At 43.4% G+C, this 13,182-nt stretch overlaps 1 protein-coding gene across 5 annotated transcripts in view; it reads left to right on the top strand.

Annotated features, from left to right (window-relative positions):
* Positions 1–13,182, top strand: part of LOC106565572 (colorectal mutant cancer protein) — a 140,205-nt gene that overhangs the window by 19,324 nt on the left and 107,699 nt on the right. Inside the window, exons 1-2 of one of the 5 annotated variants that reach the window (XM_014132871.3) lie at positions 2,984–3,410; positions 3,509–3,722. The exons of 3 other annotated variants lie outside the window; for them this stretch is intronic. In XM_014132871.3, coding sequence (XP_013988346.1) covers positions 3,675–3,722 — 48 coding nt within the window. In that variant the 5' untranslated portion in view covers positions 2,984–3,410; positions 3,509–3,674. Of the gene's footprint in view, positions 1–2,983; positions 3,723–13,182 lie in introns of those variants that run through there. One more of the 5 variants, XM_014132863.3, reaches the window with a different exon arrangement.

Raw genomic sequence — 13,182 nt, 5'->3', positions numbered from 1 at the left:
TCACTGGTCAGGGAGTGAGGGAGACAGACTAGACTACCTACTCCATTCCATTTCTTTGAGTCACTCAATTAGAGAGTGAACCAGCTCCCAATGTACCGTAAGTCCAGCTACATAAATGATACATGTAGGTGTTTTTGCAAGGCCAGAGCAGTTCTGTCTTAACGTAGCCCAGCAGCACCTCTGATATACTACTCCGAGTGGAGAGTCAGAAAAGGTTAAACTTTTTGTCTCCTGCTACGGCTCTCATCTTCTCAACTGTCTCCTGCTGTTAGAATTCTTTTAAATTTTTTGTAATATTGTTCTCTTAGAATATCAACTGGGAATGGTAGTTGAACTTGTTTCAGCACAGTTCTTTTAATATAGTTCTTTTTTTACCCCCTAGTGAAATGGATGAGAGAAGACATTAGAGTGGGAATTAATTACATTTACAATAAAATATTAATTTTGGATGAAGCTAGAGTGAGCCTTGGGCTATAGGGTGGTAGGTTGAAGTATTACGACTCACTTGCCTTGAAGCCTTACTATTGAATGTGAATTCAGTGGTCAGGGCATTGTGAGTTTACATGTTCCAATTTGCATGGCAAGTAAGGCAGACTTCTTCTAATTAGGGGCATATGCCAGCAGGTGCCCGACTGTGTGCGTTTCCCCTCTTTATTCTGCTCTTTGTGTGTTTGCATTCTGATGAGCAGTGTCCAGCTTGGGGAGCAGCATGATTTGTAGCTGAGCTTAAAGGTCAGGATCACCCAAGCGCTATAACACCCCTTCTAAACTCAGCAAAAAAACAAACGTCCTCTCACTGTCAATTGTGTTTATTTTCAGAAAACTTAACATGTGTAAATATTTGTATGAACATAACAAGATTCAACAACGGAGACATAAACTGAACAAGTTCCACAGACATGTGACTAACAGAAATTGAATAATGTGTCCCTGAACAAAGGGGGGGTCAAAATCAAAATAACAGTCAGTATCTGGTGTGGCCACCAGCTGCATTAAGTACTGCAGTGCATCTCCTCCTCATGGACTGCACCAGATTTGCCAGTTCTTTCTGTGAGATGTTACCCCACTCTTCCACCAAGGCACCTGCAAGTTTTTGGCCATTTCTGGGGGAAATGGCCCTAGCCCTCCCCCTCCGATCCAACAGATCGCAGACGTGCTCAATGGGATTGAGCTCTTCGATCCGGGCTCTGCGCTGGCCATGGCAGAACACTGACATTCCTGTATTGCAGGAAATCACGCACAGAACGAGCAGTATGGCTGGTGGCATTGTCATGATGGAGGGTCATGTCAGGATGAACCTGCAGGAAGGGTACCACATGAGGGAGGAGGATGTCCTCCCTATAACGCACGGCGTTGAGATTGCCTGCAATGACAACAAGCTCAGTCCGATGATGATGTGACACACCGCCCCAGACCATGACGGACCCTCCACCTCCAAATCGATCCCGCTCCAGAGTACAGGCCTCGGTGTAACGCTCATTCCTTCAACGATAAACGCGAATCCAACCATCACCCCTGGTGAGACAAAACCGCGACTCGGTAGTGAAGAGCACTTTTTGCCCGTCCTGTCTGGTCCAGCGACGGTGGGTTTGTGCCCATTGGTGACGTTGCTGCCAGTGATGTCTGATGAGGACCTGCCTTCCAGCCTCTCTCGGCCTATTGCGGACAGTCTGAGCACTAATGGAGGGATTGTGTGTTCCTGGTGTAACTCGGGCAGTTGTTTTTGCCGTCCTGTACCTGTCCTGCACGTGTGATGTTCGGACGTACCCATCCTGTGCAGATGTTGTTACACGTGGTCTGCCACTGTGAGGACGATCAGCTGTCCGTCCTGTCTCCCTGTAGCGCTGTCTTAGGCGTCTCACAGTACGGACATTGCAATTTATTGCCCTGGCCACATCTGCAATCCTCATGCCACCTTGCAGCATGCCTAAGGCACATTCGCGCAGATAAGCAGGGACACTGGGCATCTTTCTTTTGGTGTTTTTCAGAGTCAGTAGAAAGGCCTCTTTATTGTCCTAAGTTTTCATAACTGTGACCATAATTGCCTACCGTCTGTAAGCTGTTAGTGTCTTAACGACCGTTCCACAGGTGCATGTTCATTAATTGTTTATGGTTCATTGAACAAGCATGGGAAACAGTGTTTAAACCCTTTACAATGAAGATCTGTGAAGTTATTTGTATTTTTACGAATTATCTTTGAACGATAGCATCCTGAAAAGGGACGTTTCTTTTTTTGCTGAGTTTGTGTGTGTGCGTGTTTTGTGTGTGTGTATGTGTGAGCATGTCTGAAATAGCTGCTTGTGTTGTTGTGTCCATCCACATCTTTGTGTGTGTGTGTGTGTGTGTGTGTATGTGTGTGTGTGTGTGTGTGTGTGTGTGTATATGCTACTCTACTATGTAGTCTCCTTGACCCCTTGGTCGTTCCCCTAATGTGGCTTCCGGTCACATCTCAACTTGTCATATCACAAATCTAACCAATATCAATAAGGGGAGCGGTTTATTCTATGTTCCATTCAAAGTGCCGAGCAAGAGATGGTAGTACTACCCGTTTTTTCCAAATCCTTATGTGACTGCCTTTCCCATTACCAACATAATCTAACCTATCTGAATTAGCTAGTCTTATCGGCTAACAAATATTGCGTTGATCCATGTAGTCAAATATTCATTACTGGTTGCGCTAAACACCAGTCATCAATATATTAATAAAGTTCTCCAATCTGTTCATATTTAATGAGGCCTGAACGGGCTGCTAATGAACTGGTCTATTAGTGCACCCTACACACTATAATTAAGTCTACGAGAGGAGCCACAATGCCAGAAGTGCACTTTAATTGCTTTAACAGCCTCCAAGAGTGGAGATGAGGGAAAGTTCTGGAACGCTGCCATTTCTAGAGCTCAGGGAGGGAGGGAGGGAGGGAGGGAGAGAGCATGCACTCTGTTGAACATACCATTAGTGCCGCGGCACTCTTTGGTGTGAGTGCTTGTCTGAGTTTCAGAGAGAGAGAGAGAAAGAGAGAGAGAGAGAGAGGTCTGGGAGTGGCACAGACCGACTGAAGGAATGAGAGGGGGGTGCTGCTAAAACTTGAATCCATATCGAAGAGAGGAGGTGGAGAGAACAAGGGGAGAGGGGGATAAGGAGGAACAACTGCTGGTAGACTGGAATCCGACAGGCAGTCGAGCAGCAGAGACGATAACACACTGGGGAATGCTGCCCGCTACACAGACGCACTGAGCCTGGCCCCAGGTGGCGGCAGCGCGCGTGGAGATGACAGGGGGGAGCGGCAGGGAAAAGGCGAGCCAGCCAAGAGAGACTCCATCAGTTTTCCTTGGATACACTCGGGAACGGTTCTCCTGAGGGGCAGCAGGAGCGCTAATGACTTAACTGATAACGGATCATGGAACATGTGCCGGTGTGTATGACTGTGCACTTCTGAACGTGAGCGGGTTTGTGTATGTGTATTTACCTCCACCTTTGGTTTGTGCGTGTGTGTGTTCACTCTGATCACAGTATGGGATCTTTCTGAATGAAGGTGGTTGGCCACAGCAGCCAGCGGCACTGGAGACTACATGCAGCTGAAGACAAGGGACTAAGGGACTGCGTTTTTCTTTCGTCGCATTTCTGTCGGGAGAGAGAGCTCTGGAATCTTAATATCTTTTGAGAGTTTGGGGAAATCATGAACTCTTCCGGAACAGTCGGAAAATTGGGGATCGACGGGGGCGAGGTAAGACTGCACATTTCTGTACAAGTGGACACATCAAAACTGTCTACTGGCCACATCAAAACTGTCTAATGTCTTGCTTGGAGGCTTGCCTCTTAGGTCTTTCAGGTCAACTGTGTAAGAGGTAGCTGTTAATTTGAAAAGGGTTGGATCTGAGTTTTCTCTTACTTTGTCTTAAAGGTTTGGAAGTGGTGACTCGTGTCGTTAGGTTTTCTGTGAAATCCTCTTGTCACCCATTTCTAGGTTATTTCAGGGTTTGGCCAAGAAGTAGGACTCCTTTCTTATAACCCAAGCGAGTTGGCTGTCATTTCTGGAAGGTTTCAGTCAGAGCTGTCTGTCTTTCGTCCCTCTGTAAACACTTGTGCCCCTCCAGCTCATGGCTCATCTGGGCTAGTCCTCTACCCCTTTTTCTCTCCCCCGCAGTCTCCCCCTGTTTGCAGCATATTAAATCCAAGTGGGAGAGAGTTAGGTTCAGGCAAAATACCTCTCAAAAGGAAGGAGGAGAGGGAGAAGGGGTAGGAAAATATAGGCGAAGTGCCTCGGGTATGTTACGCTCCCACAGTGAAAATAAAAGACCAGATAGCTACCAAATCAGCACTCACTCCCTCTTTTTCTCTGTCCTTCTGACTCTGTAAAACAAGCTGTTTGTTTTCCAAGGGCTTTTGAGAGGGATAGTAAGCAAGCTCTGACTGTTAGTGTAAGCTCTTCTACAGAAGTGTTTCTTTCAGTTTCAAGGTCTTCATGGCCCCTTTCCCTTCTACCCTCACATCGTCCACAGATGAGAATGGTAAAATCTCCCAATGAGTCACAATGGCCATCTGTTTCTGAAGACACAGGAAGTGAGGCTCTGTGTTGAGGTGCATTGTTGAGTGGCCCAGGGCCCCTAAGTCTCCATGTCTCTACATGCAGGGCCGGCCCTAGCCTTTTGGGGCCCTAAGCAAGGTTTGATTGGAAGGCACCCCTACCTCACTGGCAAAGCATTTTAGTGGGCCCCCTCTTAAGAGCGGAGATTACATTTTTTGTTTTAAACTACATTTCCTTCAATTCTACATTTGTGACTCGTTTCAGGAAACTAGGCGCATGTCGCACCCCACTACTTCACAGGAGAGGCATTTGAACGCAAACATACAATTTTTTTTTTAATCAAAATGTGTTTTCTGGCAGAAATGCCTTCGGAAGTGTGTACTTTCATGTGCCTTAATAACAAACTTGTATGCCATCTGTAAATACGAATTACATTGTTAAATTACGAGTAGAGGTCGACCGATTCATCGGAATGGCCGATTAATTAGTGCCGATTTCAAGTTTTCTTAACAATCGGTAAACGGCATTTTTGGACACCGATTGTGGCCGATTACATTGCACTCCACGAGGAGCCTGCGTGGCAGGCTGACTACCTGTTACGCAAGTGCAGCAAGAAGCCAAGGTAAGTTGCTAGCTAGCATTAAACGTATCTTATAAAAAACAATCAATCTTAACATAATCACTAGTTAACTACACATGGTTGATGATACTACTAGTTTATCTAGCTTGTCCTGCGTTGCATATAATCGATGCGGTGCCTATTAATTTCTCATTGAATCACAGCATACTTCGCCAAACGGGTGATGATTTAACAGGCGCATTCGCGAAAAAAGCACTGTCATTGCACCAATGTGTACCTAACCATAAACATCAATGCCTTTCTTAAAATAAATACACAAGTGTATATTTTTAAACCTGCGTATTTAGTTAATATTGCCTGCTAACATGAATTTCTTTTAACTGGAGAAATTGTGTCACTTCTCTTGCATTCCGTGCAAGGAGTCAGGGTATATGCAGCAGTTTGGGCCACCTGGCTTGTTGCAAACTGTTTGAAGACCATTTCTTCCTAACAAAAACCGTAATTAATTTGCCAGAATTGTACGTAATTATGGCATAACATTGAAGGTTGTGCAATGTAACAGAAATATTTAGACTTAGGGATGCTACCCGTTAGATAAATTATGGAACGGTTCCATATTTCACTGAAAGAATAAACATTTTGTTTTCGAAATGATAGTTTCCGGATTTGACCATATTAATGACCGAAGGCTCGTATTTCTGTGTGTTATTATGTTATAATTAAGTCTATGATTTGAAATTTGATAGCGCAGTCTGACTGAGCGGTGGTAGGCAGCAGCAGGCTCGTAAGCATTCATTCAAACAGCACTTTTGTGTGTTTGCCAGGCTTTTTTTGGTCCTCCAATAATCAGTACCGGCGTTTTACGAGCCTAGTTGGTTTAGCCATGGAAAAAGACCGGAACCTTCCCACTAGCCATGATTGTCTGAGATAATGAGGGGCTGGACATGCCGAGAAATGAGTTCAGATTGGTCTGCCATGTAGCATGCTTCTGTCTATAACATGAGCTGCTCGGTATGTGTAGGTAATCCTTTCAACCGCTGCTTTTTTGAAAGATATCATGAAGAATTGCAAAAGTGTTGCTACTACTCCACTTTCTGGAGAACGATTGTGCAATGCTCTCTGACTCTGAAAATGAATTACACGATGAGGAACTCCCAGATTTAGGTAAAAACATGTTAATTGAACCAGCTAGCTAGCTAACATTGAACCTAGTTGGTTAGCTTTAGCTACCTGCAGATTAATGCCTGGTGGCTAGCTATGACAATGAGATTGTGTTGCTAGTAGTATGGGTTGGGATTATTGCTGCATTCAAAACAACTGGGAACTCGGAAATATCCGACTATCGACTTCAGCGCATTTAAGACAACTGGGAACTCTGGATAAAAACGAGCTCCGACTGGGAAAAATATTTTTGAACGGTCATCCAACTTCGAATTTGAACACGGGAACTCGTGCCTTTTTCTAGAGCTCTGACTTTCCGATCACTGACGTCAAGATTTGACCTTGTATTTTTCCAAGTTCCCAATTGTTTTGAAAGCACCATTAGGTTCATTGTTTAGCTAGCAAGCTACATGTCTAAATAAAAGACTCCACTTCACCAGAACATGACCCATCAAGTTAGCCAGGTGTGTCTGGGGCTGATTACAGTCATCTATTGTATTTTATGAACATGTGTACATGTCTAGACAATAGTGACCCCTCCACTTAGCTAGATGTGGCTGGGGGGTTGTTTATAGCATTTCTTTCTTTTACAAAATGGATTACCTCCTCTCTCTGCCCCATGGCAAAATGAGTAGAATGTCAGGATTTTTAAATAAAATTGCTAACCTTCTCTCTGCCCCATGGCAAAACATGTAGAATGGCCCATCAATTTAGACAAGTGTTTCTAGGTAAGAATCATCTAATTATTAAATATTTATACAATATTTTTCTGGACACTTTGATATGGCTTCTATGCAAATATGCAAGTAACCATTTCGCTGTACTGTTTACACCTTCTTTATCCTGTGCATGTGACAAATAAACATAGATTCTATTTGATATACTGTGTGTTTACCGGTAATCTGAAACACAACATGACCTGCACCAAAGTCAGATTAGGAAATAGGCCAAGGACTAGTTAAAATGTATTTTTGCTACTACTTTCCCATTGTTTCTCAACTGCAGTATATGATATACCTTTTATTTTTTTTGCTCTTGGTCTTTACTTTAATCCAATGTAAAAAAGAAAACAGCATTTCAAATTTTGCTATATAGGACCGAATCGAGCCGGCCGTTCACATTTTGCCATGTGGAGTAGAGATAATATTGCAGTTTTAAAGCAAGCTTTCTGCAATTCTACATGTTTTGCCATGGGGCAGAGAGAAGGTTAGCAATTTTATTTAAACATCCTGACATTCTACTCATTTTGCCATGGGGCAGAGAGAGAAGGTAATCCATTTTGTAAGCATTTAAGCATGTAAGCATTTTTATACAGCTGGCCTTGCTTTACACCTGGCTACCCCTACCCCGGTCAACAGCTCTGCACCCCCCACAGCAACTTGCCCAAGCCCCCCCCCATTTCTCCTTCACCCAAATCCTGATAGTTGATGTTCTGAAAGAGCTGCAAAATCTGGACCCCTACAAATCAGCTGGGCTAGACAATCTGGACCCTCTCGTTTATCTGCCGCAATTGTTGCAACCCCTATTACTAGCCTGTTCAACCTCTCTTTCGTATCGTCTGAGATTCCCAAAGATTGGAAAGCTGCCGCGGTCATCCCCCTCTTCAAAGGGGGAGACACTCTAGACCCAAACTGTTACAGACCTATATCTATTCTACCCTGCCTTTCTAAGGTCTTCGAAAGCCAAGTTAACAAACAGATCACCGACCATTTCGAATTCCACCGTACCTTCTCCGCTATGCAATCTGGTTTCCGAGCTGGTCATTGGTGCACCTCAGCCACACTCAAGGTCCTAAACGATATCATAATCTCCATCGATAAAAGACAATACTGTGCAGCCATATTCATCGACCTGGCAAAGGCTTTCGACTCTGTTAATCACTGCATTCTTATCGGCAGACTCAACAGCCTTGGTTTCTCAAATGACTGCCTCGCCTGGTTCACCAACTACTCAGAGTTCAGTGTGTCAAATCAGAGGGCCTGTTGTCCGAACCTCTGGCAGTCTCTATGGGGGTGCCACAGGGTTCAATTCTCGGGCCGACTCTTTTCTCTGTATATATCAATGATGTCGCACTTGCGGCTGGTGATTCTCTGATCCACCTCTACGCAGACGCCACCATTCTGTATACTTCTGGCCCTTCTTTGGACGCTGTGTTAACGAACCTCCAGACGAGCGTCAATGCCATACAACTCTCCTTCCGTGGCCTCCAACTGCTCTTAAATGCTAGTAAAACTAAATGCATGCTCTTCAACTGATTGCTGCCCACACCTGCCTGCCCGCCTAGCATCACTACTCTGGACGGTTCTAACTTAGAATATGTGGTCAACTACAAATACCTAGGTGTCTGGTTAGACTGTAAACTCTCCTTCCAGACTCATATTAAGCATCTCCAATCCAAAATTAAATCTAGAATCGGCTTCCTATTTCGCAATGAAGCATCCTTCACTCATGCTGCCAAACATACCCTCGTAAAACTGACTTTCCTACCGATCCTCGACTCCCGCGATGTCATTTACAAAATAGCGTCCATCACTCTACTCAGCAAATTGTATGCAGTCTATCACAGTGCCATCCGTTTCGTCACCAAAGCCCCATATACTACCCACCACTGCGACCTGTATGCTCTCGTTGGCTGGCCCTGCTTCATATTTGTCGCCAAACCCACTGGCTCCAGGTCATCTATAAGTCCTTGCTAGGTAAATCCCCGCCTTATCTCAGCTCACTGGTCACCATAGCAGCACCCACCCGTAGCACACAGTCCAGCAGGTATATTTCACTGGTCACCCCCAAAGCCAATTCCTACTTTGGCCGCCTATCCTTCCAGTTCTCTGCTGTCAATGACTGGAACGAATTGCAAAAATCACTGAAGCTGGAGACTCATACCTCCCTCACTAACTTTAAACATCAGCTATCAGAGCAGTTTACAGATCATTGCACCTGTACATAGGCAATCTGTAAATAGTCCATCCAACTACCTCATCCCCATGTTGTTATTTATTTTATTTATATATTTATTTTTCTCTCCTTTGCACCCAGTATCTCTACTTGCACATTCCGCTTCTGCACATCGATCACTACAATGGTTATTTGCGAAATTGTAATTGTTATTTCGCCGCTACTGCCTATTTATTGTCTTACCTCCATAATCTTACTTAATTTGCACACACTGTATATAGACTTTTCTATTGTGTTATTGACTGTACGTTTGTTTATTCCATGTGTCACACTGCTTTGCTTTATCTTGGCCAGGTCGCAGTTGTAAATGAGAACTTGTTCTCAACTGGCTTACCTGGTTAAATAAAGGTGAAATAAATAAAATCTGCAGTTTTACTGCAATTCTACCCATTTTGCCATAGGGTGCAGAGATTTATTTTGCGGTTTAAAGCTAATTTTGGGCAATTCTTCACATTTTGCTAATTCTTATGCCATGTTAGTGATATCTAGTGAGATTGACGGCCATGATTACTACAAGTTTAGATAGCTGGCTAGACTTACTTACCAATCTAAAAAATGTTAGCTGACATGGCTAATTGAATGATGTCAGTGACTGATATAACAAGAGAGAAACTGCTGATGCACAACCACATTTAGAAATTGCACCTTGTGTATTATAGTATTTTAACTCTCAACAGTTAGTTGAGACCCCGACTGAGTTCCAACATAAATTTTTTTTAAATAATAATAAGCGTCTGGGGGCCCTAAGCGACCGCTTATGCCTGGATCCGGCCCTGTCCACATGAGTTAAATTTGGGATAAGGGGTTTGTGGTATAACTGAGGGGGTTGTGGCAAGCTGTCTCCTCAACACTGCTGTGTCCTGTCATCTTAATAGAGGTGTCCAGTATCACTTTGAGTTAGATTTGTAGTGGATAGTGTAGATTTGATCAGATTTTGGTCGTTGAAATGATTGGTTATTAATCAGTTGTAGAATGGATTATGAATAAAGAATTGTTTGAAAAGCTGCAGGAATTTTGCATAGTTTCGGTTTTCAGAACCAATCAGCTTTTTTGGTCACATTTTGCTCAAAGAGGACTTTGCAACAGTGTTTTATTATCTATTCTAGCCTGACTATTCTAGCCCAACAGTCACGGTCAAAGTTATTACATTATGTCTGACTGAGAGAGTTTAATTCTCTGGCCAGACTACAACTTCCCAAATAAACATCTAGGGAGTGGGCAGCATCCGCCAAATAAACGTCTAGGGAGTGTGCAGCATCCGCCAAGTAAACGTCTAGGGAGTGGGCAGCATCCGCCAAATAAACGTCTAGGGAGTGGGCAGCATCCGCCAAGTAAACGTCTAGGGAGTGGGCAGCATCCGCCAAATAAACGTTTAGGGAGTGGTTAGCATCCGCCAAATAAACGTCTAGGGAGTGGGCAGCATCCGCCAAATAAACGTTTAGGGAGTGGGCAGCATCCGCCAAGTAAACGTCTAGGGAGTGGGCAGCATCCGCCAAATAAACGTCTAGGGAGTGGGCAGCATCCGCCAAATAAACGTCTAGGGAGTGGGCAGCATCCGCCAAATAAACATCTAGGAAGTGGGCAGCATCCGTCAAATAAACGTAGAGTGGCGCTGTATAGACTAGCGTGACCTTTAAGAGAGGTTGAGGTATTCCATCTTGGCTGTCCAGGGAGGGCTGCCTGGAGGAAACAGATGTAGGGAGCATATGGCAGGTATCCAGGCTCCTGTATAGGGACTATATACAGTGCCTATAGAAAGTCTACACCCCCTTGAACTTTTTTCACATTTTGTTACTTTACAAAGTGGGATTGAAATATAATTTCTTCCTTGATCTACACAAAATACACCATCATGTTAAAAGTGAAAAGTAATTATACAGATGTTTACAAATGAATAAAGATGAATAACTCAAATATAGTCGGTGCATAAGTATTCATCCCCTTTGTTTAGGCAAGCCTAAATTAGTTCAGAAATCAAATGTGGCTTAACAAACCACATAATAAGTTATATGGACTCACTCTGTGAAATAATAGGGGTTGACATGATTTCTGAATGACTACCCCTTCCTCTGTCCCCCATACAAGGTCACTCAGTCAAGTATTGACTTTCAAGCACAGATTCAACTACAAAGACCAGGGAGCTTTTTGAAAGCCTCAGAAAGGGCATTGATTAATAGATGACAGACATTGAATATATCTTTCTGCACGGTCAAGTTATAATTGTGCTGTGGATGATGTATTAAATCACCCAGACACATCAAAGATGCAGTCATCCTTCTGAACAGAGCTGCAGGACAGGGAGGAAACTGCTCAGGGTGATTTTAAAACGGCTACAGAGTTCAATGGCTGTGATGGGAGAAAACTGAGGGTGGAGCACAACATTGTAATATATCCACAATAATGACCTCAATGACAGAGTGAAAAGAAGAATACAAATATTCCAAATCATGCAAACAGTGCCTTCAGAAAGTATTTATACCCCTTGACTTATTCCATATTTTGTTGTGTCGTGACTTGACCTTTACATTAACCCTGTTATTTATCTAATTAACTAACTATGTTTAATTGTTACCTGATTTAAATTAATCATGTAACAATTAACTCATTAGGATCTGGGGCACCATGAGAGCGGTTCTTTAAAGAGTTACCATCTCCTGACTGAAACTCTAAAAGGCTGTTACCGATCACATCTATAAACAGTCAACTTATTAATCATAACCTTGTATCATATCATCATTCTTAACAGTCGTAACCTCCTTGCATCTGCATAAACCCAAGCCTTACTTATGATTCAGTACTACACAAATAAGTTAAATTCTTTATTTACTAGCTAATTAAATGGGAACACAGGATTAACATACACACTGCACCAGTTATTGACTGGAGACTTAATACGCTGAAAACAGGTCCCTAGCGGGAATGACAACAACATGGATGCTTGTTAAAGAAGAGACGGAGAGAGGGAAAAAGACACTTAACATTGCCACATTCATAAACTACTCTCACCTGCAGTAACCATATACTTTGCACATGAACCGCCGCCCGTTTTGAGAAAGAAATCATGAATGTATTTACGTGAAATGCCTGGGTTCGCCAGGGGTCTCTCGGTGAACGGGACCACCACGGAAAGGGGTTTGGGCCCTTTCACGGCACGCTTGTAATGCGCTGATTGTCCGAAATGGTTCCAACAAATCTTCTCCTGTTGTCCTTCTTCGTAGTTGTCCGGTATCTGGTGACTTGTCATGTAGACCTGAACAGAACTACAGAGTTAATCTTTTCTTTTTATTGTCCAGTCTGAGATGTGGCATTTTCTTTGCAACTCTGCCTAGAAGGCCAGCATCCCGGAGTCGCCTCTTCACTATTGACGTTGAGACTGGTGTTTTGCGGGTACTGTTTAATGAAGCTGCCAGTTCAGGACTTGTGAGGCATCTGTTTCTCAAACTAGACACTATAATGTACTTGTCCTCTTGCTCAGTTGTGCACTGGGGCCTCCCACTCCTCTTTCTATTCTGGTTAGAGACAGTTTGTGCTATTCTGTGAAGGGAGTAGTACACAGCGTTGTACGAGATCTTCAGTTTCTTGGCAATTTCTCGCATGGAATAGCCTTCATTTCTCAGAACAAGAATAGACTGACGAGTTTCAGAAGAAAGGACTTTGTTTCTGGCCATTTTGAGCCTGTAATCGAACCCACAAATGCTGACGGTCCAGATACTCAACCAGTCTAAAGAAGGCCAGTTTTATTGCTTCTTTAATCAGAACAACAGTTTTCAGCTGTGCTAACATAATTGCAAAAGGGTTTTCTAATGATCAATTAGTCTTTTAAAATGAAACTTTGATTAGCTAACACAACGTGCCATTGGAACACAGGAGTGATGGTTGCTGATAATGGACCTCTGTACGCCTATGTAGATATTCCATAAAAAACAACTCGTCATTTACAACATTAACAGTGTCTACGCTGTA

The sequence above is a fragment of the Salmo salar genome, chromosome 01 (assembly GCF_965601325.2).
Source record: "Salmo salar chromosome 01, fSalSal1, whole genome shotgun sequence".
NCBI classification, from domain to species: domain Eukaryota; kingdom Metazoa; phylum Chordata; class Actinopteri; order Salmoniformes; family Salmonidae; genus Salmo; species Salmo salar.
Note: the sequence above shows the minus strand (reverse complement) of the source record. Positions and strands in the feature narration are given on the sequence as shown.